This window comes from Bombus affinis, chromosome 8 (genome assembly GCF_024516045.1).
Source record: "Bombus affinis isolate iyBomAffi1 chromosome 8, iyBomAffi1.2, whole genome shotgun sequence".
In the NCBI taxonomy this organism is placed as follows: domain Eukaryota; kingdom Metazoa; phylum Arthropoda; class Insecta; order Hymenoptera; family Apidae; genus Bombus; species Bombus affinis.
Window position 1 is genome coordinate 15,489,424 of NC_066351.1, and position 27,522 is coordinate 15,516,945.

The 27,522-nt window shown below is 40.9% G+C and overlaps 1 protein-coding gene across 1 annotated transcript in view; it reads right to left on the minus strand.

Moving 5' to 3' along the window:
- Nucleotides 1–27,522, minus strand: part of LOC126919717 (muscle-specific protein 300 kDa-like) — a 40,010-nt gene that overhangs the window by 2,723 nt on the left and 9,765 nt on the right. Inside the window, exons 6-16 of the mRNA XM_050729233.1 lie at nucleotides 19,777–25,718; nucleotides 18,982–19,678; nucleotides 18,494–18,793; nucleotides 17,407–18,363; nucleotides 11,621–11,923; nucleotides 7,549–7,806; nucleotides 1,993–4,728; nucleotides 1,445–1,629; nucleotides 1,274–1,312; nucleotides 568–1,074; nucleotides 110–353 (exon numbers count right to left, since the gene is read on the minus strand). Coding sequence (XP_050585190.1) covers nucleotides 110–353; nucleotides 568–1,074; nucleotides 1,274–1,312; nucleotides 1,445–1,629; nucleotides 1,993–4,728; nucleotides 7,549–7,806; nucleotides 11,621–11,923; nucleotides 17,407–18,363; nucleotides 18,494–18,793; nucleotides 18,982–19,678; nucleotides 19,777–25,718 — 12,168 coding nt within the window. The remainder of the gene's footprint in view (nucleotides 1–109; nucleotides 354–567; nucleotides 1,075–1,273; nucleotides 1,313–1,444; nucleotides 1,630–1,992; nucleotides 4,729–7,548; nucleotides 7,807–11,620; nucleotides 11,924–17,406; nucleotides 18,364–18,493; nucleotides 18,794–18,981; nucleotides 19,679–19,776; nucleotides 25,719–27,522) is intronic.

Consider the following 27,522-nt stretch of genomic DNA (forward strand, 5'->3'; position numbering starts at 1 on the left):
TACTTCGTTTTTACAGAAATTAAATATCAATAGTCTTCTATAGTAAGGACTTTGTTTCGTTTTGAATATTCAATTACGTAAAGTGAGAAAGATATAAGACGAAGCTTACATCGTGAGAGAGGGAAGCAAGAGAAGAAGTTGCGGCTGCGAGTCCAATATCTCGTGGGTCCATTCCCAAAGCTGCCCCTAATTTCAAGGCGTATATACCAGTCAGTCGGCGAAGGGACTGCAATCTGAGTCGCAATTCCTGTAGGCGTGCTCTGGTTTCGCCTTTCTCGTCTAGTAATTGATTAGCCGACTCTTGAAGCGACAGAACTCGGGGCTCGCACCGCTCCAGATCGCTCCTCAGTTCTCTGAAAAACAAGATTTTGTTTTAACTGCAGTCTCTTCTCGGATAGAATACGCGAAATAGTTACAACTCTAATTATTCCGATATAAACGTTAATAGTTTGCAACAGTATGTAATTATTGAAAAATACGAAATATTTGTTTTGTTGTTTGATTAATTTAGTAGATGCTGGAATAATTGTAAATAAAGATAACAAGTTTAACATTCTTAAAACATACCTGAATTTATTGTACTTGGCGGTCATAATTTCCGTTGACTCGGTCAAGTCGACCGGTTCGCTGGCTCGTATACTAACTTCCGTTTTCTCCAACCAGGTAAGCAGTTCCTCTATAATACGATGGAATTGCTGGTTCGACATCAACGCAACTTGCAGTTGTTCCTCCCAATGTGTAGTCACGTTGCACACCTTCTCCCATCTCGTGTTTGCGACGGTTAATCTGTCTCTGAGTTGCATCGCTCGACACAGTTCCTCCGTGTGATCGGCTAAATGAGCGCCGACAGTGTTCAGACTGACTAGAATACTCTTATGACTGTCCAAATCGAGTACAAATTCTCTGTGATCTTGTATGACATCCTCCAATTGTTCTATGTTGCTTGGTGGCGAATGTTGTTCACTTTGCGTGCCTTCTGCGAATTCCAGCCACTTTTCTAATCTCCAGAGATCGTTCTCCAATTGAGCCCAGTTACGGCGCGAACATAAGGGGCAGGTTAATCTACCGTTATCGCTGTAATATACAAAACTTCATATTTTTCGCTGTCATATCTATATTTATATTTTCTTATGATTAGACGAAATTTTTGCAAAGTGAACTTTTTTGGCATGCTAATGTTCAGAGTTTACTATGAGAAAAATAGGTATGGAATGAGCGGAGATCGTTAACAACTGTTAATGAGAAACTGTTAGTGCGAAATGGGAACACTCACTGATCACAGGGAAAGGTGTAAACGTCAGAGTTAGGTGACCTGCGCGCGAAAAATTTCTGGTTTAACATTCAATTGGTTTTGTTGAAACAGGTACAATAACGTCTAATGACAATGTCTGTTATAGTAACAGTAATTAGGTAGTTAATTATACGTGTTAAAGTAAATGATTACCTGAGTTCTCTGATTTGTTGTTCTCGTGTTCTCGCCAGGATTAACAGATTTTCGTATCTGCTCGTCAACGCCGCTACTTCGTTCGCCTTGGCAACCTGCGCGTTTAATTTTCCATCCTCAATGAGCAATCCGTGCAAGTGACGAACCAATTCGATCGACGATTGACAGCTTCCAATTAGTTTACTCTGTTAAATAAAAGATATTTCAAACGTGATATTTCAACAATTATATAGGTATAGCATGAATCAATTGCCATGATGTTTAGATTCTGGTTCTAACAGTTAATCAAAAAATATTTCAAACGAAATTTATTAATATTAAACATCTATCAGCGTAAAAAAGCTTTTGGAATCTTTCTTACATAAGAAACTGGAGTCATCTTGTATTTTTTAAATGGCAATAATTTCACATTTGCCAATAATCAATAGATTCTTCGCTAAACATCACTGAACTTTCATTTGAAACACTTTGTTATAAATTATTCATTGAATATCAATAGATATTTATTATTCTATCTATTACAGCACTCGAATAATATCCAAACTTACGATATTCTTAGCAGCTGTGTTTAATCCAGGTCCAGCGACAGGATCCGGCGTAACTGCTATTTCCAGCGTATCCAGCGCATCGTTGCACTCAATCAGAGCAGCTTCCAATTCTATCAGATAGGCATCGCTAGACGTCATCCTCACTATCCTCGGCAAAGTGTTCACTTGGACAGCAGTGTCCTGTTCGAATTTCAACGTCTCCACCTGCACAGCTTCGTCAACCTCCAACTTCTCCTGTCCCTCGATTTCCGCTCTCAATGAAGCCACTCTCTTTATTATGTCTTTCCATAGCAGCTGATACTCGTCCACCAGCACTTGAATAGTCGCCACGTCATCCGGATGACATTCTTTCATAACCTTCAATGCCAATTCATCCGCTTTCTGCAATGTGAGGTTTTGCGTACGAAGCTCTTCCTCGATCTCGTTCAACTGTTGTAGTCTTCGACGTGTTGAGGACTTTTGTTCAAACGTAGCTAAGTGTTGCGTCGTGGTCAGTCGAACGTCGACTTGCGCTAATGCAATGACAGCCGCGCCGTGCACCGTGATGAAATCTCGATAATTTTTCTGTCCCTGTCGAAGCGCCAGTAGAATAGCGTTCGTTCGAGGTTTCAACGTTTGCCACTTATCGATAAGCCGTCTAGTCTCGCTGATAAGCGACTTTAGATTATCTGGTTCCAGACCTGTCCTAGCTAAACGACTAAAGTTTTGTTCGATTATCTTGATCACCGATTCGTGCGCCTCTATATCATCAAAGATGACTCTGGTTTTCTCAATGGCTTTCTTCGATTCTTCCTTGGAAACTTCATCCAGGTTGTTCTCCAATTCTGAAAGGGCCACGTCGATTTCTTCGAGCCAGTCCTCGTGTTCCGCTCTGATCTTCTCCAGTTCTTGAAGAATTTTCCATGCGAGAATGATCTTCCCTTTCCTCTCTGCAGATTTCACGCAGGTCGCTGTCCACCTACGCTCCAAACCTTCCATTCCATTCTTTATCGCGTCCGTGTTGAAGGAAGTCTTCCAGGCGTCGCAGTCGCTCAACAGAATTTCGCAGAGATTCAACACTTCACCGATGTTTCCGCTTTCTGCTTCGATCGTCTTTTGGAGATGTTCGTGATCGTCGAGCTTCTTGTCGATGCAGTTCTGAGTGATCTCCTCGATCACAAACGTCTCTGATAATTGAGACTCCACGCTGGCCAACCAGCTCCTTAACTCGCTTATCCTCTTCTCCAACGTATCCATAGTTCTCATCAAATCGACCAATTTACTGGCCCTAGATTTGCCCATAGCCAGCAGCCGTTCCCATCTCTCGTTCACTTCATCTAGAGTTCGCTGTAGCCTTTCGCTTTCCTCTTCCTCGGCTACCTCAATCAGATCCTGACCAGTATTCTGTATCCACAAACGTTCTAGCTGTTTCAACGCGATATCCGCTTGCAGATCACACTCCAGTCTCTTCAGGGTCTCCTGAGGCTCGTTCGGCGCCATTGTGTCACAGTCTTGAATTCTGATTTCAGTCTCGTCTATCCATGTAAGTAACCTGGCCGATCTATCTTTCCAACGATCGTAAAGGTCGCAACGCTCGTCCAACCTACAAATAAGCAACGCGGTCTGGTGTTCGAGGTCTCCGTGCTGCAACCGAAGAAGCGCCTGTTGTTGATTCAACGATTTCATATCGATGGGACTCAGACACTCCCTCAGCTGTTCTGTGATAACACACAGCGACTCTAAATCCGTGGTCATGCCAGCTAGTCTGTTTTGTAGTTGTTGAATAGATTCCAGCTGCTGCTTGGTATTTGACAAACTGGCAGGCCTCGCGTGGAACGCTGTGCTGAGAGTTTGACCAATTTCATAAAACGTTGTCGTGATGTGCTTCGCCTGTTCTTCGTATTCTGCATACAACTTTTGTATCCTCGGTATGTAGTCTCTCCAGATTTCGAGACTAGAACTAAGATTGGCGATCCTTTGAGCGTGAGCTGTAAGTTCCATTCGAATAGACATGGCTAGTGTCTGGTCACAGTTCACGAGCAAAGTTTCTTGTTGCTCTTGCAGAGACTCCAATTGAGATTTGCCTTGCTCTATTTTATCCAGCAATGCCTGTATCCTCTGAAGAATTTCGTTTAGCCTTTGTAATTGGATGAATCGAAGGTGTAACTGGCTTCGTTCTCTTTCTATTTCCTTTAGCCAGGACAGCAATTTAGTTTGGTCCGATTTGTACCTGTCCCACGCAGCCAATCTGTCACGTACCGCCGCGTGTCTTTCCATAATTGTAGCCAACGTTTCATTGTGCAAATTCGTTAGGATGTTGAATTGTTCCGTTGTTGATAAGTTACTGCCCTCTTCCGATCGAACGGTGAGAATGAGATTCTGTTGGTCGGTCAGGAGATTTCGATGCACCTCGCACAGGTTTCTGTGTTTCGATAAACCGTTGTAGTCCCCGGACACGTCGTTAGATAGGAAATCTTGCACGTCGGTCAGATACTCCTGCCAGAGTTTCAGGGCAGTCGCACCATCCTGCGTTTTGACTAGATGAGCCGATAAACGGTGATACTGTTGGAAGGTTTCTCTGAAGACGTTCTGCCATCGTTGCAGTACCTCGACTACGGATAGTTCCTGCGTCGATACCTCCAGAGTGCGTTCTTTGATCGACTGTAGCTGTGGTTCCGTGCACGTAAGCGCGAGGAGATGGTTACGAAGGAGCTTCAACTGTTCCTTCGACTCGCCTTGGCTCACCGAGGTGAGGCTCTGCAAAAAAATTATAAATCTTGTTAAACACGTGATCATTCCAAATAAGAGATATATTTTGGATGGAGAATCTTTTCTTTGAATACCAAATAATTGATTTATCTTGCACAAAGAACAACTAACGTAGCAGAAACTAAAACTTCCTAATATTTAGTTTCTCTACAATCATGTATTTGCTAAAAAACAATAAGCAATAACTTTAACCTTTATTCGGATACTTAAAATGATCGATTTACTTTAGAAAAAAATACCTAACGTATAGAAACGGCGACTAAATCTGACATATTGAAAAAAATAACGAGAGATATTACTCCTCTTCCATTGAAACCTACCATTTATTTTAAACAAAAGATAATTAGCGTAGGAAAAAGTAAATCTGCCTTCAATACATGAAATTCCGTAAATCTAAGCGAAACTGATTTAAAAAGAGTCTTTCCGGTATAAGACGATCTCCCTGCCTATATCAAGTGTGCTTCGCTTCGTTGCTTGCTATTTTCCGATACCGCTTTTCCGGCTCTATTTCCTCGTGTCCTTGGGAATTTCCACCGACAAACGAAGAATCAGTATAAACTATCCACAGTGAAATTCGATCGGAAACACAATCGAAGTCGCATACTCCTTGTACGTTAGAGGCAAAAGTTTCGCGACGAGAGGGTGCACGTCCGGATTCAGCTGTTGCGGATTTCGTGACTGATGTAATTGCCACCCCGGGCTCAAGCCCTTCGGCCTTGACACAACAAAGTGTTTCGGAACTACCGCGATTAAAATATAAACGCGCGTGCGAGGTATAATGATCGAGGCCTGTGCCAAGCACCCGATAGCACGCCGGAAACTGATGGACGCGTATACAACGATATACTCCATTGACGCAGCCAGAGGAATCACCTTGACAGGCAGCCGCAGTTGCGATTCGTGGGTTCCTTTCAAAAAATTCCAAGCGAATTCAAATTACTCGAGACACAGCAGAATCGGCCAAGGTTCGTTCGAAAACTCGCTTCCTCTATCTATTAGGTTAGCCTTGTACGATAATAAAAATAGCCATCAGCAATATATTTTGTAACCAGTGTGCTCGAGTGTATTTTCGAGCCACTTGAAACATCGAGGGTTAGATTGCCGTAAAATGTTACGTCGGAGGATTAAACGAAGAAGAAAATCGATATTTATCATTTTTTCCATTGGTTATCACGAGAAAAATAGTTTTACTACGCACGAAAGAAAGTGGAATTTATAAGGTTTCGCTTGCACGCGGTATCTTGTACTTCCATGCGAATCTCCGAAAGCCAGAACAAGAAGAGCATATGCTGTTCTTCAACTAGTACGAAGCTCACTACTTTAGAAAGCTCGCTTCTCAGAAACGCGCCCCTGTGGAATTCAGACGGCGCGCCGCGATGCGCTGATTCACTTTCTGCGCGATCCATTGATCCCAAATTAACTGTTATTCGTTATGTCAAGTTTATCGCTTCGGCATAATTCAATCTTCCGCTTTGATCTTAAATTTCAAATTTTTATGGATTTTATGAATTTGAAACCTTAATTAATTGTCATAGTTGGAAACTCTTACAGACTTTTTTAATTTCAAATGCCGACACATTTTTTAGACTTACGACTTTTTCATTGTCTTGAAGATTCGAAACATTGATTTGGTTTTAAAGATTTGATTGGAAACTACAGCAAAATGTCTCAGAAACTTACAACCAACGTACTTAGGAAGGAAAAGAAAAAGAAAAAGCCTGGAAGTTGAAAGTGTTTATACTCGTTCTCCAATAAGATTCCGGCCGATTCGATTTCTGTTCGAATTCTAACGTTGTATCGAACAATGACCTCCGTTGAGGAAGAGTAGTTATGTCCCTAGCAGCGTCTGGGGCTAATTTAAATAAACACGCACTCGCTCACCGTACGATGTTAAGCGCACGTGTCAAGACATTTTCCACCGATAACTATACCACGGATCCAAAATATTTACAAATCTCGGATACCGACCAAATTCCCAAAAGTGATAATCGCATAAAAGGAATTTCACGGCTTAATCCAGATTTATCATTTGATCCTTAACTTTGCATTTGTCTTGCAAACGTGTTTGAAGCGAGAGATAAATTCAAAGCGTCTAATACTTCATGAATTATTCAGAGAGCTAATAGAGCTTTGACCTGTCATCGTTAGATCATTTACATTCACGCAGCAGCTAAGCTTAAACTACATTGTAATGTATAACTTCATCTATTCGAACTTGATGGAAGAGAAAGTGTTCGATATATTTCAAGTTCGTGAAATAAGAGACCATTGATTTTTCTTATAACTTTTCATTAAGATAATTTCCACGTTTAGTTCGCAATCAAATAAATGAATAAGTAAATAATCGTTTAATTGAAAATTAATTAAACATTTGATTCGAAATATATCAAACTCGTTAACCGAGGAAGATATAAGTTAACTCCTTATTCGGATTCTCGATTTCCTGGCTATTACAATTTCTCTATTCATAGACCTCCGATGTTTAATACCTTCATCTCTGCCAATAATAAATTATGTGATATTTATATTTACGATTAATGCATGAACCGATTGAAAGCGTTTTCTATGCAAAAAAGGAGCTTGAAAGGTCCTTCTGATATCGCCATATTATAAAAATAAAACACTCGTTACGCTCTATCGATCGCGTTATGCAATCAAAGTGAGATTTACCTCGCAGTTTGCCATGAAACTAGGAAGCAAAGGATGAAACGAGTAAAAAAAAGGAGAAGATAGAGAACGTTTAGTTAAAGCAGGAAGTATATCACGAAAAAAATAAATGCTTCACGAGAGGATTACGTAACAACTTGCCTGTTGGACCGAGTCCAGGAAATTTTTCGTCTGGCATAAATCGCCACGTGTGAGCTCCTGGTTAAGGGCACGGGCGTCTGCCGCATCCGCTAGACACGACAAAGTTTCACGGATGTCATCCAGACGCTGTCCGAGTGCCTCCACTTCGCAGTTCAACGGTCCACTCGCGTCCAGACCGACGTTCGACGCGATCTGCGCCACCAGCCCTTGAAGCTCCGCTAGCCTCTCCTTGTGTTCCGCCATCGTCTCCTCGCAAATCTGTCAAAAAGTGAATAGTTGATATTTACTTTCCATCGACAATCTTTAAATCAAAGTTAAGCCTTTCTCCCCTCAGAGATGATTAACCCCTCCTTAACCATAGACAAGAGAGTACTGTTGCTTATTCGACGTTATTATTAAGATATCTCACGCGTTTGAACATGTAAACTGTATTACATAAAAGGAAAATAAACGAAGTTTGTGTGTGTTTTTAAGAGTGTAGTGACATTCTACGCTTGGAGAGTTTCTAATCCCTAAGCATCCTTGGATGAGATACCACACGGTACAATGTGATTTGTGTAACGTTATAGAAGAAACATCTCGCGTTTAATATTCACAGTCAAATGTCATTTCATGCAAAGGAAGTATAAACGAACAAAATTTGTGTTTTTAAAAGGTTAAAATATTCTACATTTGTCATTACGAATCCTTTTACATTCACGTACGAAATGTCTCATAACGCAATGTCATTGATGCAATCCTATAAACAAGATATCTCGCAAACTTATCGATGTACGTATGATATTTTTTAAGCATCGCGTATCACAATGAAAGGACACGTGATCCATCTCGTCTAGAGATAGTTGTAGAGCTATACATTTGTACATTTGACAGATGCATTTCAGTTTCAGTGGAACAGCTCTGAGTGTTCGATGCTCTCGTTCGAGTTTCAAATGATCTTTTCTATATTTTTTTACCGGCACGGTGAAGGAAATGGTGTGAAGCAAACGACACTTCCGTACTGGTTTTATCTAAATTTGTCTCGTCGTGTTAGCGCTAATTGCAAACATGGTGATTAAAGTGTTTCAGTATCGAGCTGTTATGATAGTTTCGTGGTCGCAGCAGAATTCCAGAAACCTGTTAAATACGCGTCAAAGATAGGGGAGTTGTCTGCATGCTAGAAATAAACGCTTGTTATTGTTTGAGAAACGAAACCGGAGATAGCAGGCTGCGAGCGAATGCTTTTTGAAATTCATGGCAGCCATGAACACGCGGACATGTGTGAACGAGAATACGTGAATGGGGCGCGCAGGAATGAATGATTCGAATTAATAAACGAGAATAAGAGAAAAGGAAGGTATTGTGGAGAGATAAAAGGAGAAAAATCGACTTGCAATGACAAATGCGTGAAACAGTAGATGCGTTTCGATCGAGTTTCCAGTCTGCATTCAGTTTATTTTTGCCTACGTGCATTTTAAGTCGACGAAACGTGCATTCAGTTTCGCGTGTTACCTTCCTCAGATTATGAAAGCATTTTTTTGTTTCAGTATCGTTCGCGATTCTACTATATCCTTTTCTATATTAAAAACGTAAGAATAACGGTACACGATCGTTCGATAACAGCCACACAACTGCATCTTTTGATAAGGAATAGTCACAGTAGTAGGGACGTCGAATGCAAACTACAATTTACTAGATTAGCGCACAGTGTCATGCACGAAGACTCCGCAGAAATTCTATTCCAGTTCGTTGCATCACACGTGCACCGGATTACACAGTTCCAACACAAAATTATCCCACGCCTCGAACCACGAACGTCATATATCGATGTCGATATAGATTGTATACTATAATTGAATCACGCTGAAACAACATATCTATATATATATGTAATTCATGTAACGAATACAATACATTATCTTCGTCTATCATCGTGTAAATTCTAATCAAATAAAAACAACTAAAATCTACGTATAAATTCAAGTATGCAATAGAAACCAACGTTGTAAGAACGATGCTATCGTCATATAAATTGCCGAAATCACGTAAATTTTAATCAAGTAAGAATAACTAAAACGATTGTGTAAAATTTAATTAACAAAACCACCTGTATCACAATATAAATTCTCTAAACACGGTAAGACGTAAAAAATCGATAAACCGCACAGATTTATAGGCGAGCAGAACCGTCCTTCAGCGAAGCCGGGCACGTTTGATATCGCAGAATCCCAATTCGATCGTACCTTTATCTCCTCGGGTGTGCACATGTTTCTTAATTTAGGTCACTGTTCATCGTTCTTATTTTTCACAACACGTCACGCACAATCCACCCGCGGACGGACAAGCCGACGGTAGAAGGAGCAAATCGGGCACGTGTTGTCGCGACATCGGGTATGCGGTTCGAATTTTCGATTAGCCGGAAACTGGACACGGTTCTTGGCCACCGTCGATGGTACGCGCATAATCGCGCGAATTGCTATGCTTGCGAAACGTGTTTACGAGCGATGTACGCTTATCGGTCGGTCTCTTGAAGAAACGATAATAATACACGGAGAAACGAGACGGATAGTGAACACACACAGAGACACGTCGACGATTATAGAATAGATGTGTGAAGAAACAAGCGTCTCGACACTCTGGACCAGACTGGCGTCCTCGCTTCTTCGGGGATCGATGCGCATACCCTGAGACTCGAGTGGGGAGAGACTCTGTTGCCCCGTATTTCAACGACCTACCCTCGCAGCCACGTTTCGGCGCACTTGCGTAGGGTGAATCGTGCCTTCTACGTGCCGTTGTGCCGCACTAGGCGTGGTGGGGACGATGACACTACCCCGAGGCTCCCATTCAAGGGACGATGACGTTCTGGTCGCACTATCGCTTTGTCTGAAGAGTTTCTTTTTTTTTTTCATGAGTGATGCAGGAGTAGAGTCATGGTTCCCGGGTTTCACGGTACTAAAGGGCAGATATCGACTTTGTCGGTGGCGGGAAGATGCTTTTTTATGATTTTAAATGGATGAGATGATCGCTTGGTTATTGATCTTGTGTTTAGCGAGAGCAGATACTAGGTTCGGTATTGACTTTTGTATCTAACGGCTACATATAAATACTCGGTTGGGTACAGTAAGAGAAATAATTAATAGATGTTTTTTTCGTAGCTAAAGTGCGGTCAGAATAATTATTAATAATTCGAAGGAAAACAGAATAATAAGAAGGATAACAGAAAAAGATTATGAAGCGCAATGTCGATGGATGAAGATAGGTTAACAAATTTTAGCAGATACAACATTTTCGGCTTATCTAGACCCAACAGATAGTTTGTCTTGTTCGACAGTGTGTACAAATGTTACCGTGTTCTGCTGATAAATATTATGTCATCGATATATGACGTGATAACGTTAATGGCCACTGCCAGCATAAATTGTCAAGCCTTTAAAGTAATAATATACGAAAGCAAACTGAGGATTCTACCGTTTAGTTTACTAACGTTCAAACGAAAAAAAAAACCCATAAAGACGTTCGAAGACGTCCAAACATTTGCTCGGCTGTTTTTTTACATTCGTATTCGTCTAGCAGCCTAATCCAACATTACGGTAGATACGGCTAACTTTATGACATTTACCTTGTCAGTTGATTCCTCATGGTTACTTGCGTTACCGGCAAAATTCATTAGCCGATGCCCACCGATGAGTCATGAGAGATAAAAGCAGTTTACTCTGTGAATCGTTCGAAAGACGATAGAATCCCCAGTTTAGAAATCGCAACAAAGGCTACATAAAATTTCGGTGGTGCTATCCGACAGTTTGAGCCAATTACGATTCCAAATTCGATGACTCGGACGCTAAATATAGATTTACAGAAACTTTCCACTTTCAGCTACTCTCTTTCTTTCTCTTCTAATCTCTCCACGCTCCAATTTTTCATTTTCATGATAACGCTGTATCTTGTGTTTCCTCTGCTTTCAGATAAAATCCAAAGCATCATAAAATTCGGAAGAGTCGAGGCATGTGCCAATCACGCGTGAACCGACCAATCGACCAATAAACTAACTAACCAGCTGTGCAAATTTCGTAAATAAAGAGACGTTCGCGCGTACCTTGATGTGTTTGACGGCCTCTTCAGGTGGCAGGTTGGCGACGCTGTCCATCTGCGTGTCCACCCAGGCCTTAACAGCGGCACTCGAGTCTTTGTACTGCTGCCACAATCTGCACGCGTGCTGATACTTGGTGCAAAGGGCATCTAATTCGGCCCTGGTGTCCTCCCAGGCTTGTACGGCCTCATTTACCGCTGCTTCGACCTTCTCTCGGACCTCTGCAGCGCAACCCTCCCGCAGAGGTTCGGCAGCCTCTCGCAATTCGCCAATGAGAACTTCTCGTGCGCCCAAATCACCGCTCAGACCCTGCAATAAGATAAAATATTTCCGTTCGTACACAACCCACACATACACAAGTTTTTGCGTCCCGTCTCTCTTCCTCTCCTGTGCTCTTCCCAACGTGAATTCGGACATTGTCGGAGTAACTTGGAAAAAGTCGACGAAAGATTTAGAGGAATTCTTTGATAAGAAGTTCAGTGTAATTAGAACAGTTCATGAAATTCTAGCATTGCTTAGCTCAATGCTTTTTACTTAGAGAAAGTATGCGCATTTGTGTATGTAACCATTTTAAACAAATGCAATAATATAACAATGTTCGAATATATAAAAATTGGAAATATTTTAGTTCCCTAATGGGTAAAATCTATCTTCTATAGGAGATCAATTACCAAGGATTATAGGACCCCTATGTCCTCTTTTATTGTACGATACACAATACGATTAAGCGTATTTGGTCGAGTTCCTTTAATCGGTTTGTTTATCCGCGTTTCGCTATACGGATCAAAGAAGCGAACTCGCGCAGAAAGGCTTCTTTTATCGGACCTCTGGGGTTCAATGAAACTTTAATTGATTTTGTACGAACGATTAACTGTCTCTTCGTTGACTCTTACTCGTTACTTCTTCTTATAATCTCTATTTCCAATTTCCATATGTTAATATATCACGATGAAGCCAAGGATAACCGCGTTCGGCTAATGATTTCATCGTATACGAGTTCTCCATATAAGATAAACATTCTAAGCAGGGAAAATACACTTTGCACGCGTTTCATGCATACTACTAATGATTAAAATTATCTTTGACGTACGTTCCGCGATATTTTACATCGATACGAGAAGGTTCGGTTTTATTCCTTTCCATCACGTGGAATCGTGAAGTCATTATATAACCTCGAGCACAGGAAGAATAGATACAGGAAGAGACTTTGCATATTGTTCCATTGTTTCTTGAGACGATTAATCGAACGATGAATGTATTGCTCTATGATCTCTTGGTTAATTGCGACCGTCGTAGCTATTAACTCGAGAGGCCTTTCAAACACGTTTCCTAATCCTCTTCGTCCACATAAAGTTATCTCCATTAGCATATTTTAGTCTCTTGGATATTTACAATGAGATATTTACAAAGAAAATAGTTGGGATTATACAATTTACTGCATTAGAAATATTTTACCTTCTTTAACTAATATGTCCTATTTACCATTTCAAAACTGAAGAAGATCGAAGTTTTATCATTTTCTTTCCATCGTCGGTGCTTTTTAAAATTCAATTTCAAATATTTAATCATTACATCCTAACAACCTATATGATATAACAATACTTAAAAGGTAGAGAACACGAAGAAATTTTAATATTTCGATATAATACCTTGAAAAATGAAATAATGCTAGATCGAACATCTAAACTAAGGAAGGTAAGTTCTATAGGCTCAAGCCGGCTCGACAGAAGATTCAACTCGTCAGAAAATTCTGGTTGCCCGAGTGCTCGCATTTCTCGAACGCAAAGAATACTACTCAGAGCGCGGGATATTCGCACGATCGTGGGATATCATTGGAATCGCTATAACATTCAAGTACATAACAATGTGTATATCGCCGTTGCTACTCAAAGAATGCACGTGCCAATTTCCTTTAAATATGCACTATAAATAATTTTGAGTCACGAGACTACGAGCACGTTTCGAAGCCTGTGTGGCTCGAATTCGGTCAGAACGTGGTTGGACTAATTTTGTGTCGTGTACTCGAGTTCGTTCACCTGGCTGACGGTTTTCCGGCGAAACCTTTTGGCGGAAATCGAATAGCCGCCAGTACATTTCTAGCGAAACCTCGTTTTACACCAGGCAACTTTTTCTTCGAATTCGTTTAGCAAATTCTATAATTTTCTTCGCTTCATGTTCAACGAGGAATTTATTTTAAACTGATACTTAAGCGAAGTAAAATTACCGTAAGTTTTATTTAGCTGAGAATCTACGAGTTTCGTGAACAAATCGCATGAAAGTGTAATGAAGGGAAATTTGTTCCAATTTAACGCTCGTAAAAACTTTTACCTTAGAATGTTTTGTCCTGGAATAATTTTAAGTCGTACGTTTCTACTTAGGAAATGGTATGTGCCTATTTTTTTTTAATTGAAAAATGAAATGGAATTTCGTGACAGGAAAAGAGCATCCCGAAACTCGTGTAACGTGCGATTAATTCGGATAATCGTGACTCGTTTCGTGTCTATTTCAAGCCTTCGAGTGCCACGGTGGCAGCCGATGGTGCACTTGTCGATTTTAACGAAGCTGATCGGTCGATTTTTCGCGAGCCGGAAGTTACTAAAATGCACCGGCCTGCTCTTGTGGGCGCGGTATTGCGATAACTAACGGAACAGGAAGTTGCGACTGGCCTGGAGCTTCCGCTTTATGTGATATAGCCGACAAGAATAAAATTTCTCGAGTGTTTTATGACGTTATCAGCCGAGCGTCAAAAATAAAAGCGGTTGAAGGAGCATTGCATAACGAAAACGTAGTCGTGTTGAAACGCGAAGAAAACAATTTTTTATTAAAAATATCTGAAAGAAATATGAATTTTAAGCGGAGAAGATTTTTCGCGTGTCGTTTATTGAATAAAGAGTCGTATTTTATGACAGCACAGTATCGTTCATTTGTAAAACTCCTTTCTCATATGTGAATATATTAATAATAATTATCTGTTTTTGTAGTACAAGCATTTCGAGATTAATCGCTATATAAATAATTAACAAACAAACCGAGCTGTTGCAAAAATATTCGCTTCCCCAATTAAAAAACTAATGAAAAAGAAAGAGAATGTTATCTAAAACGACTCATCTATAGCAAACAAAGCCATATGTGTACCTCACGCGGAATAACAAACAGGAGGTCAAAAATGCGCGGCTGGGTGCGGTCGCTTGTTGTCGTTGTATCCGAATTTTGTAAATTCGTGGCAAAAATTTTGGAAGACAAACCTAATCGGAAACAATCGTTACCGTACTTAGATCGTAAACATCGATTCCTTTACAAGCTAGGTAAATCCGCGCTTTCCACATGGCATAGTTTACATACCGTATCACTGCGTCATACATCCTGGCCACCGTGCTCGTCTGTGTCATCCCTCGTATATAATTATATCAATGTGGATCAGCGAGCGTCTGCTGCATGCTCGTTTCCTTCATTTTTACTTCGACATGCATCGCGCTTATTATGATTCACATCATGTTTAGTACTTATAGCATTACCACGGGAGAATTTTATTCATACGTTGTTTTGGAGTATTACGGTACTTTCTTCTTTGATATTTGAATATTTGATAAGTGGAAGTTATAATTTACATTGCGAGTAAATATTTTAGGTTCGATCGATTATAATGTTCAAGTATAAAGAAGGAGTAGTAAAGAATCACTCAATCTTTCTATTAAATACTTCTTCCCTTTTCATTGTTTTTCAATAAAATTTCTAATTAAACTATTGTAATTCACAATTCTAGTGTAAGAAAAATAATACAAAAGATTTTAATTGAATTTTGCAAACATTTCTCTCTTTTCGTTTGTCCTTCTTTATTTCTTGAATTGATTCTCTTTTATTCTTTATAATTCAAATAATGTCACGTGGAATCGAAGAATTTCAGGCCGCGTCACCGTCGCACATGAAAAATGTAAATGAGGGATTTTACTCGCGATGACTCGATATCTGTTGTACGTCAAGGACAATTCGTTTGGTCCGACCTGTTGCCGATTACCGTTTAATCGTCAACGGACTTTTATCTGCGACTAATTGTTTCAAATTATTCAGGCACGAAACATAAGCATTACACTGTTTGTTTCAACGAAACTAAAAATGACTTTCGTGCACAGCTGTTAATCATGTTCCTTTTATAACGAGTCATCTCCGTTTTTTGCATATTTGTATATACATTCTTCGACCTGGTTCGGTTTGTTTGTACAGTGGATTACGACATACGGGACACCACGAAGTGACAAAACATTACGAATTCCACCGTTACGTTCATCCCTTATCTCCAAAAATATCAAATACCAAATAATAAAAAAGAATAAATAATAAAGAACTAACAACATATAAATAAAAAGTATCCGTATGTCCTAAAACGATAGTCAAACATTACATATTCTATCGCAATAGTGAGACAAAGTTGAAGAAGAATTCGATACGTCCTCGAGTTTCAATTGTTCGGATACTTTGCATTTTTATAAATATTCAATGCTTACTTCCGCTCAATCAACTCGACGTGTCCAGGGCACAAGTATGCTCGACGGTTTCTTACGATCATTTGCGTCGATCGTTTCACCAATTTCTCACATGATTCGCGTTGCCACATTTTTAATATTTCTTACGTTTCATTTGGCCAACGTTAACGAAATTGTGGCGTTCGATGTTTGAGCACCTCCATAACGAGGAAGATTGTTTAATAAGAAAGAAGAAATGCACTCGCGTGTCACTTATGTCGCCAGTCACTGTACGAAGGAACGAGAACGTTCAAATACGCGCGCTCGACACGACCGCGACCACGGAACTCGTGTCACTGATACACGACCTCCGATAACACCGATCCCAGGCTTGTTACGCGTCTGCGCGCTCTGTGAATCGCGCCGCTTTCCTCGCACGTGGCGAAGGTTATCGCAGAGGAAAGTGCGTCTTCCGGTGAGAGCATCGATCGAAATGCTTTCGTACATCATCTTATTTTAATTTCTAAAAACCTGTTATAATTTGGAAGATTTGAAAAATGGAATATTCGAAGTTTGACGTACAGCGACAGCGTCAATCGGTCGATAATCTGCGTTGGGTAAGCGGATTTTAATTTTTGCAAATTCTCGCTTTACTTTTAAAAGTTTTACGTTCGAAATATTTGAAAGTCGATTGTCTGAATATTTGAATATTCGAAGATTGACTATCTATGTAGCAAATGTATTTTAAGTGACTTTATCTTTAGCTTTAAAATCTTCCACATTTGAAATATTTGTAATTTATTATACCTTGCAGAATATCTTTTATTTTCTTCTTTTCTTATTTTTGGAAATATCATATAGTAAAGTCGATTACATAAGTATATATTTTGCAATGAACAAGGTTTCCAATATTAGGTTTCCAGCCTTTATGCGAAACTTATTTTGGAATATTCATAGAAATGCTGTCTATATAGCAGAGTTACATACTAGTTTCTTCAATTGCGAACGATTGGAGGTGTCGAGGGCGCGCAAAAGCAGGCCGGTCGATACCATTCGGTTAGTTATTCAAACTTCTGCAAGTTTTAACGCATTCCGAGGCGCGAGAGACTTTCAAGGAATGTTCGAGCATACGAGCACCGGGGGCGTGTTATTGTAAATCTTGGATGCCTCGAAACGTTACATCGGGGGCCGTGAATCGACTCACGGTTTCGATTAGGATTCTTCCTTGATTAACGACAATTAGCTCGCGTGACGTAGGTACCCAACCAAGAACAACGTACTTACACAACGTACGATTACCTTTGCACAATCGACATAGAAGTTCAAACTTACCTCTAGCCTTTCGGTAGCTTTCAGTAGTCTTTCATAATCGACAGATCCTTGCACGGTTAACAGTTCCATCATGTAGTCAGCCTCTTGAACCGATTGCTGTACCATCTCCAACTGTTTCTCAAATCTTCTCCATAAAGCGAGCCTGTTCTTCAACAACGTTAACAATCGCGAACATCTGGCTTCTAAGTCTGTATGAGTGTCTTGAAGGTTGGAAATGTCTCGTTCGACGCTGACTGGCGATACCGAGACTCTCATTACTGTGGGTAGAGTGTGTAATAATTGTCTAAGGCCCATGATATCCTGCCATAAAATCGCCAGTTCGTCCGCGACAGTTTGACATCGATCCACAGCAGCTGCGACCACTTCGCTTCCCTGTTGTTCGCTTCCCTCGCATTGATCCAATATAGACGATTGTCGTTGATGGGCTTTTCTAACGCGACTAAGGCCACGCTGGATCGCCTGAAGCCTTTCCCTCAGCAACTGTGCTGCGTCTAACTCTTCGCTAATTTGACCCTCTATTCTGCGAGCCGAAGATAGTAGAACACCGACCTTCTCGCTCTCTGCCACGGGAAGCAAGCCTAGGCGACCCAGCTCGTCTTGGATCAAGCAGATTCTATCGAATAAGACTGTCAAACGTTCGATGTATAGATCTAGTTCTTCTTCCGTCTTTAGAACACCGTGAAAACCATCGACGGTTATTCGTAATTCGTTTAGTTCTCGCTCAAGGAGTTTTAACTTCTCGTTGGACGAAATGTCTTCGGAGGAAATGTTTCGAGTTACTTGCTCTTGAATGTCGTTTATTTTCTGCGAGACGTCGCTCCAACGATCTTGAACCTCACGATGGAACTGCCTTTGCAACATCTCGTCTGATAAGGGAATTATTCTCAGGGCTTGCTCGAAGCTATTATTAGCTTCTTCTCGAATGTTATTGTGCACCTCATATTGCGCCTTCAATTCCTAATAAGATGGAAATATTCGACGTGTAAAGAATTTCTACGTTTAAACTTCTGTTGTAGAAATTTGTAACAATCTTTTTAACTTAATTCTTGAAATATATTAATCGTTCGAACGATTTTTGATTACTTACCCAGAATTGGCGTATATGGCCTCCTGAAGGATCGCGGATACTGACCAATTCCTTCTCCACCGACGTCATCCAGTTCTCCAAACGGTTCATTAGTGCTTCCTGATTGCACCAACTTTCTCTAAATGCCAACAATTTCCTCAACGACGACTCTACGTTATCCTGAAGCTTCACGATAACGTCTAAGGCTTCGCCATAACGATCCTCGGGATCTTCGATGTTCACCAATTCTTGAAGATTGCGTGCCACGTTCAGAAGCTGAATAAGCCGAGCGTGATGTGTCGCAACGTCCATTGCCAGAGACTAGAAAAATATCAAGTGCCTATGTATTCGCCGTATCCTCTTCCCTCAGTGAAAATCAATACGCGTTAAATATCTAATATCCGATACTATTATATAAAAAGTAGCTCAAATTAATTCATACAAGACTAAACTAAAATACGTGGTATTATTTATATCTGTTATTCTTTAAGAAGAAAATATTAATTTACCTGATATAAGGAGATGTATTGGTCATAATCAGACGACGTCACAGTCTGGAGATCAGGAACTCGTTGATGAGCAACTTGGAGCCATCCTCTCTCCTCTTTCACCCCTTGTTCCAGAAGAATCCACCTAGACGCAGCCAGAGCCATTTGCTGAGCTCTAGATGCAGCCTGATCTAGCAACGATATAGCTCTGCTATGCAATTCTTCGTGAAGATCTGAATATTTAGTTCTGGTTTCTGGGTCCAAATTTCCTTCCAGCGACTCCAGAATTGCCCGACAGTGGTTTAGATTCACGAAGAACTTTCTGTGCTTCTGCATCTCCTCTTGTAAATGTTCTAAACTCATCACCGAGATAGGACTCTCTAATAGATTCTCCGCGATTTCGGTGATCTGAGCGAATTCTCGAAGAGTTTGCTCGTACTCTTCAGCTAAGGCTAATAATTGGAGGAGACGTTCACGTTCGATGCCTATTCCATGCTCGATTATTTTGGTCATCTCGTGAGCTGCATAGGTCTCTTCTGGAATATGTTTTCCAGGATAATCGCGTAGTAATTCGTGCGAAGTGGTAAGTAATGTTGCGGTCTTCCACATGTGACACCGGTTCATATTTTCCAGTTTGTCCAGCTCTTGTAGCTTCCATTTTGTGGATGCTTCGAGCTCGATGATTTCGTTCAGCAGTTTTCGTTGTTCTTCGATTAATCTATTAAAATAAAAGAAAAAGAAAATAGAAGAACTTTAAACTTTGGATAAAAATTAGAAAGGATGAAAGGTACTATTAACTTTGAATAAACATCTCACCTGTACATATTGTTCACTCCATTCACAAATTCATCCCACCTAGCGAGCTCACTCGTAAGTTGTTTCTCTCCATCATCGGTCGCGTCTTCGATCATCTTAACCTGAGTCATGAGAGCATTCAAACATTCCTGCAAGTTTTTCCTGTCTTCCCCTGGATAACTGGTCTCCACTAATTTCCAAATATTATTAAGCTCCTGAATATTCTCTTCCACATTTTCCACTTCGTCCTTCAGTTCAACGTAAGTTTTATCATCGTGAGAGGGACCAGTAGGACACTCTTTGCTCAAGAAAATTCTGTATTCGATGGTCTCCAACCAAGTGGAAATCGTATCTACGATGACAACCAGAGTTTCTTCAACGGCGATCGCGTCTTTTTCTTGAGCAGCGTCCCTCAAGTGAGACAGCTCCTTCCTCACGTCTGCAGCTCGTTCTTCAGCTAGTTTCTCATTTGCCACTTTATCCAGATGAGCTATATGAAGAATGTTTCCTAGATGACTCGGTTGTTTAGCGTTTCGAAGGCTCTGCATTCGATCAGAAATCGCTTTGGTCGTTTGATTGCTCTGAGTGATCTGATGTTGAGGTTCATATTCTGTTGTTTCAGCTAACAAGAAAGCTTTCGAACTTGCGCCCTTCTGTGGTATCGCGTGATGGGACATTTCCCACGAAGGTTGATCCCTTTCTGGCTTTTTCGAAGATTCACTGATGATATCCGCGTAAGTTTTGATTCGTGGTCGGTCATCTTCCTGCAAAATTTCTATTGATTCTGCAGGAGAAAATGGTTCTTCGGTCGTGTCCATTGGTTCAGGTGAAGGCATGTGCGGAACAATTGACGCTTGTTGACCTTCTGCTTCATCTTTGACTAACGTCCATACATCTTGCGAGTCTTTAATTGCTATTGGTTCAATCATTGTCAATGATGTGCTTTGTATAATTTCTTCATCTACCTTTTCGTCCGGGACAATTTTAGCATCATCTTCGTCAAAGCCTCTTTCGAAGAAACCAGGTTCACCAGAGGCAGACTTTTCCTTATCCACGTTTTTCTTGGTAATATCGGAATAAGACGATCTTAGAGACACATCTCGCGATTCTACAAGTTGTCCAAACATGGATTCCAGATCCTTTTTAGTCATTGCGGACGTTTCGTTGGTCTTGTGTCTCCTCTTCCGTTTCTGCCTCCTTTCAACGCTGTCGTCTATCTTTCCTGCAGAGCTTAAATCCTCTGTAATAGTCGTATCTTGCGAACTATCAGTGAATTTACTCGCAGTATCGGTAGTAGTGTCGCTAGTCGGGAATTCTATGGTTGCCTGCAAACGGATTTTAAATTCAGCATCCGTAGTTTCGGTGTCTTCCTTCGAAGGTTCCACCGATTCCTCAATTTCTGATTTCTCTATCTTTTCAGAGAGATTCTGTTCGTCCTTGAATTCCTCTTGGATAGTTTCTTTCATAACAGATTCTGGTTCTGTTACTTCCTCAATCTTCGTATCCAGGTATTTTTTATATTCTTGTACTTGTACATCAGGTGCTACTGGAATTTCTGTAAGTTTTAGAGGCATCTTTACCTCTGCATCTACCACGTCCATCGTGGCCTCTATCACATTGCCTTCTTCATCTTTAACCACTTCCTTTTCTTCTTGAGGTACTAGTAATACATCATTTGTTTGCTGTGAAGCCGTCACCAACAACGGTTTCTCTTCTGCGACGCTCGTTTGCGCGCCATCTTCGCGAGTTTCGGGAATGATTTGTACACTTTCCTCAACTTGTGCCAACAATTCGCACGTCTTTATTTGTACTGAGGTGTCCAACGTCTTTACCTTTTCCGGTGTGACAGTCTGAGACTGTTCATCCATCGATTGTTTCTTCTCTTCTAAACTGGTCTGAGAAGACAGTTCGCAAACCTCGACTTTTTCAGGGGAAAATGTAACTGGACTGGTCTGTATCATGATTTCTTGAGTTGGCTCGGCCAACATCGTCTGTGATTCAGTTTCTTGAGTGTCTGCCTGCCGCGGACTCTCTGCTGGGGTCGTTTGCGTTTCCATTATCTCGACAGAAGGGTGTTCTATCAAATCCGCTTGGATATTGAAGTCCAACGTAACTATTTCTGGACTTGTTGGCTTGCTAGTTTGTGCTTCTGTTTCTATGGTCTTAGGTGCTTCAGGAGTCACAGTTTGAGTAGCTATTCCAGCTGAAATCTTCTCCTCAATTGGTGGTGGGGTGGTCTGCTGTTCGACAGCGACAACCATTTTCTCTGCTGTTTGTGTCTCCATCTCCATTGATGGCGCAGTTGGCGACGTTTGTGCCTCGATAGAAACTACATCCGTTGCTACGGTTTGAACCTGAATTTCTACAGTTTCGATTGGAACGGTAGTTTCTGTAGTATCTTCGATCGGACTAGTTTGAACAGCATACTCTTCCATTCTCTTCTCAGGAATTTCTATCGTTTGAGTGCTCGTTTCTTCTATCTGAGGTGGCTCTTCGGTAACAGCCTGAGCGCCAAAATCTGAAGCTGGTAACGGAGACGTTTGCATTTCAGAGTGTTGTGTAATCGATTTTTCAGGTTCCCTTTCTGGTATAGTTTGCATGCTAAAGTCCAAAACAGACAACGGAGACGTTTGCATCTCTGCGTGAATTTCCGCCACTTTCGGTGTTTCAATCTTTTCCGAATCTTCGAGCGAAATTGAAGAAGTTTGCGCTTCTTCGTGAACTTTTACGATTTCTGGTGTCTTGGTCTCTTCTAATAAATGCGGCGAGGTTTGAATATAAATTTCTGATATCTCTTTTTGCTTTGGCGACGTAGAAACAGAAACGTTGGACGCTTGAGGAACAGTCTGTGTGTCTGCCTCGTTCGATGTGACGGCTGGAGCTTTGTCTTTACCCACGTCAACGTCTGCACGCTTCTTTTTCTTCTTTTTCTTCTTCGTGGCTTTCGCATACTCGCTCTCCATCGGCGCCAGATCATCCGTGAATTCTTCATCGTCAGAGCTAGTCTCTGGGAATTCCGTTTGCTCTTCGTCCTTGAAGCTTCGTATTCTCTGCTTCCTCTTCTTCTTCTTTTTCATCCTCATCACACTCTCGTCATCCGGCGTTGTCGTCGATATCATCGTTCTGTCCGCCTCATAACCGTCTTCTCCTTCCGATGTTTCGTCTTTCGGCAACGTCTCTAGTTCCTTGCATTCGAACATCTTCGTGATATCAGGCTGTGGCGCTTCGCTAATATGTTTCGAAGAATCAGATAATGCGACATCGATCTCTATAGACTCTGCAATATTTGATACCAGAGAAGCGCTCGATTTCGTCTCCATGGACGACATAGATGACTTAATCTCTTCTTCGATCTTCTCAACCAACGGTACAAATTTTTCTTCTTCGGGTTCTATCGCAGGTTCAGTCAGGCACTCGTCTTCTTTCTCTGACGTAATCACGTTGTCAGAAGTTCCTTCCTTTTCCGAACAGATAACAGACCTGTCAGTTTCCTCTTTCTCCGATGTAATAGTAAACTTATCCGAGGTAATCATTGGTCTTTCTGAAAGACCGACATACTTGTCCAAGCTGACAATCGTAGGCTCAGCAATCGGTGGAGAAGTTTGTACAATCTTGTCGTGAATAACTAATTTGCTCTCTTTGTCTGCAGGTAAACTGATGTTGACGTCTTCTTTCACTATACGATGAGGAGCTGCTTCCGGTTCAGTCTGACTCTTCACCTCCACCGTAGGCTGCATCTCTTCACCGTCCTTCTTCACAGCCAGAGATATCTCCACTTTATGGAAGATCGGTTTGTATTCCGGTTTCAGTGCTTCGTCCATGTAGTCGTCAACCGAATAATCGATCTCCGGAATGAACGAGTTCTTCACTATCTGCTGTTTCACGTGTATAGGTAAAATGTCCGGTTCGTCGTGCCTCTCGAACTCCGTCGATGGAATCGTCGAAACTGCCCCTTCGATCTGTATAGGTTGCACTTCTGAAACGTCAACTATCTTTTGTAGTTCCGTTGATGCAAATTCTACCGACGATTCTGGTGCTCCTGTTGTCGCCGTTTCGATCGATGGCTTTTCCTCTAGTACATCTACGGTGCCTATAGTGTCATCGTGCTTTTCTACATCTACCGTGCGACCTTCTAGCTCGATACCGGGTGTTTCTCTGCTTACTGGTGCATCGACAGACTTACAGGTCGCTTTAGTGATGTCGTCCGATACGATCGACTCGATCGAAGACTTCGCTAACTCTTGCTGTACCTGTGTCTCGTATATCTTGATCTCTCCGATTGGACTCTGCAATGCAGCAGATACTTCAGCATCGATGAACGCCTGGCTGGCTAACGGAAGCAACTTTTTATCTTTTACCTCGACCAGGAAGTGCTCCTGCTCGTACTTGTCCACTAGTTCAGGTTTCTTTTCAACGAATTCCAATTTTGAGCTCTTGTCATCAAGGTGAATTTGTGATAAAGATTCTTCAGGAGTTCGTGGAGATTGTTCCTTTCGAATATCCACTATCGAAGGTTCCACTTGACTCTCCAAAGTCTTCTCTGTTGGAATAGCTACGTCTACAACTTTTTCTTCCTTCTTCTCGGTTACTGGAACATCTTTTTTGATATCAATTAATGGCTTTTCTTCCAATGGTTCTGGTTCTATATATACCGTGCTGGGGTGCATGTCTTTAGCAAATGCCCCAAAGAACGGTCCTTGCATGGGTATGTCATCGGTCACGATCTTTTCTACTTTCAAATCTTTCTCTTCCTTATCAGTGACTTCTTCAACCAAAACGCGTTCTGGTGTCTTCTCTTCACCTGCTGCTCCATCACTTCCAAACTGTCTCTGTTCCTCTTGTTTAATAACGTTGATGCTAATATGCGGAATATTCTTCTCATCGATCTCCACTTCTTCGGGCTCTTCTATGATCTCCTCGGTAGCAGTCTCTTTACCATCCACAATCGTAACTTTCCTAATAATCCTCCTAGTCTTTCGAATCACTCTTCTAGTAACTTGCTGTACCACAGCGTGCACGCTCGACGTTTGCGCCCGATATTCTCCACTTTCCATCAGCAGTCCCTCCTCGAAAGGTTGTGGACTGATGTCTCGAACGTGACCTTGGGTCACCATGTGCGTATACTGCGGCGCTAATTCGTATTCCTCCACCTTTACATCTTTATAAGGAGTGCCAGTAGTTACTTTTCCGCCATGGATCTGTTTCGTCGTGGTTTCTATCGTACCATCTGGCTTCGTAGTAGTCACCGTGACCTGTTGATCCTTCATGGTAGCCTCTGAGAAAGCATGCACCACGGATGGAGCGTCTCCGATCGCCGTGGACGTGGATGATAAGTGTTGTTGAGTGGTTTGTCTACTAGTCATCGTGGTTCGTCTCAATTTTCTTACTATTATCCTCTTCGAACCATCTTCGTCTACTACCACTTCGGTGGTCACGTCATCTGGTTCGACCAGGACAGTTTCGAACGATTGTGGAGCAGCGTGAACGATGTTTAACTCACTGGTGGTATTGTCAGTGTTCGCGGGATCTTGATATTTCATATCAACGACGATGTCCTCTGCTGTCGCCTCAGCATGTTCCTGATCGATTTCCTGGGTGGAAGCGGACGGTACGTTCTTCGTGGCTATCTCGATCACATCGTGATCACCTTCTGTGGTTTTTAGAATCTTTATTGTTTCTTGGGTTTGAATGTTTTCGATGTTAGGCTGTGTTATGTCCATGGTTTGCGTGGTCAAAGAGTGACATTCTGTTGAATCTGGCATTTTATTTGTTGACGTTTGTTTCGTCAGTTGTTGTGGTTTCTCGACGATGTCTGCTAACAGACTTTGTCCCGTTTGCAGGGAAACATCGGCTAGAGATGGCATACTAGTTTCGAGAGACGAATGAATGGAGGGTGCCTGATCGAGGGTGGCATCATCTCGGTCTGACGTTTCGTCCGCTTGCGCCTCTTCATCGCAAACCTCCTGGAAAATTTAAGAAACGATTCTGGTTCAAGATACCTGTGTGATCATCCTGGATGCTGGTTCTTCGACTGCTGCAATGTTTTTCTAAATAATCTTTCATCATAAATTTTATCTACTTTTTCTCGTATAACGATAGAACTGTCTTCCAACCCTTAACTATATTATGAACATTATTCTGCTAGATATTTGAAAAATGTTTAGTTATGTAACGTGACGTACAATTTCACATTTAAATGTTTTATTAGGAGCCACAGTAAAAAATTAACATATTTCTAATTGTATTATCTAGCAGTATTATATTTTTAATCGCACTCTAGCAATTAAGTGTTAAATATACGTTGATCATTGTATGTATGTAGTTTATTTTTATGGATGATGTGACTGAAGCTCTAACAATAAAGCTATTAAATTTTGCTACTTTGCTACTGCATATCTTGACATTTAGATTTCAAGTTTCAACCAGATATAATGGCAGATTTTATTGCGTCGTATTGTCCAAAAAGCCTATTGCACAACAGGGCTGAAAGCAATGGCGTAAGTAACAGTGAATTCCACTGTGTCGTGGTAGCAAAATTTAACGCGCCTGTGTTAATGATGGCACTACGTTAATCACTGGCTTTTTACACGGAAGACCACATTGATTATCCGATGATTGGGTCTTCGATTATTTCGATTTCGGTATAGCTGCACCTGCATGATGTCGGTGGAAACGAAGACGAAAGAATTATTTAGAAAACATGATCATCGAGGAGTAAGAACGAGAATATCTGCAGACAAGAACACTCCGTGTAACACTGTCGTATTTTTAGCTCACGTCCGACTTTATTTTAATGCGTTTATTTTGGGCACGCCAAGTGGTCTACGTATATGTGATATAAAGAAAAAAGCAACCGGCAATTTATCTATCAAGAGCGAATCAAAATTTACGATCGAGCAATTAATTTAAAAAAAAGAAACTAAAATATAAGAAAATAAAATAGCGATGCTGAATAGCGAAACAATTAAAATTTCCACGAGACACTATTTTGAATACTTTTCTAATAGCAAAATTGGGAAACGAAAGACGTTTCGTCGTTATTTTACATATACACAAATACATAACTGTCTATATGTACATAGAACTCGTAGAATTTCTTGGTGATATCCAGGGATAAATAAAAAAGGGGGGAGATGGGAATTAATGAGAATACTTTAATTACAGCATGAAAAAAATTACAGAGTAACTGTATTAACATTCCATAAACAAATGCTGCACCTATACAATTACATTCATTACCTTAAGCTAAAAGAAACATAAAAAGTGATAGTTTTATATATAAATAAATACACCGTGAAGTTGTGAGAAGAATGAACGATGACAGTGCGATGAGCGTAAAATGACGGTGTAATGGCGGGCTGATAATCATAGTCATTTTTCATAAATTATAAAAGACTAGATATTTTTAGTGGTTCACTTTGTTATGTCGCTTAACACGCCTATGATATTTAACCCGCCATATTCGTTGCATATGATGAGAAGCTCAGATGAGAAATAAACGCAATGACATAAAGATAAATAAAAGTAGATGAAACGACAAGTGTACTAGAACCTTATCCTGTCATAATTTACCCATTAATAAATATCGTGCAAAATGATACGTGATACAACAAACATGAATTACTACGTTAAGAAGCAGAAAGGAAACAAAAAGAATGTTACATGCTTGACTATATCTATCACCCTATTACCATTATGTATTTACTAAAGTATAAGATACAGGCAGTATTATATGTATATGTATACCATTTCTTAATATATAATACA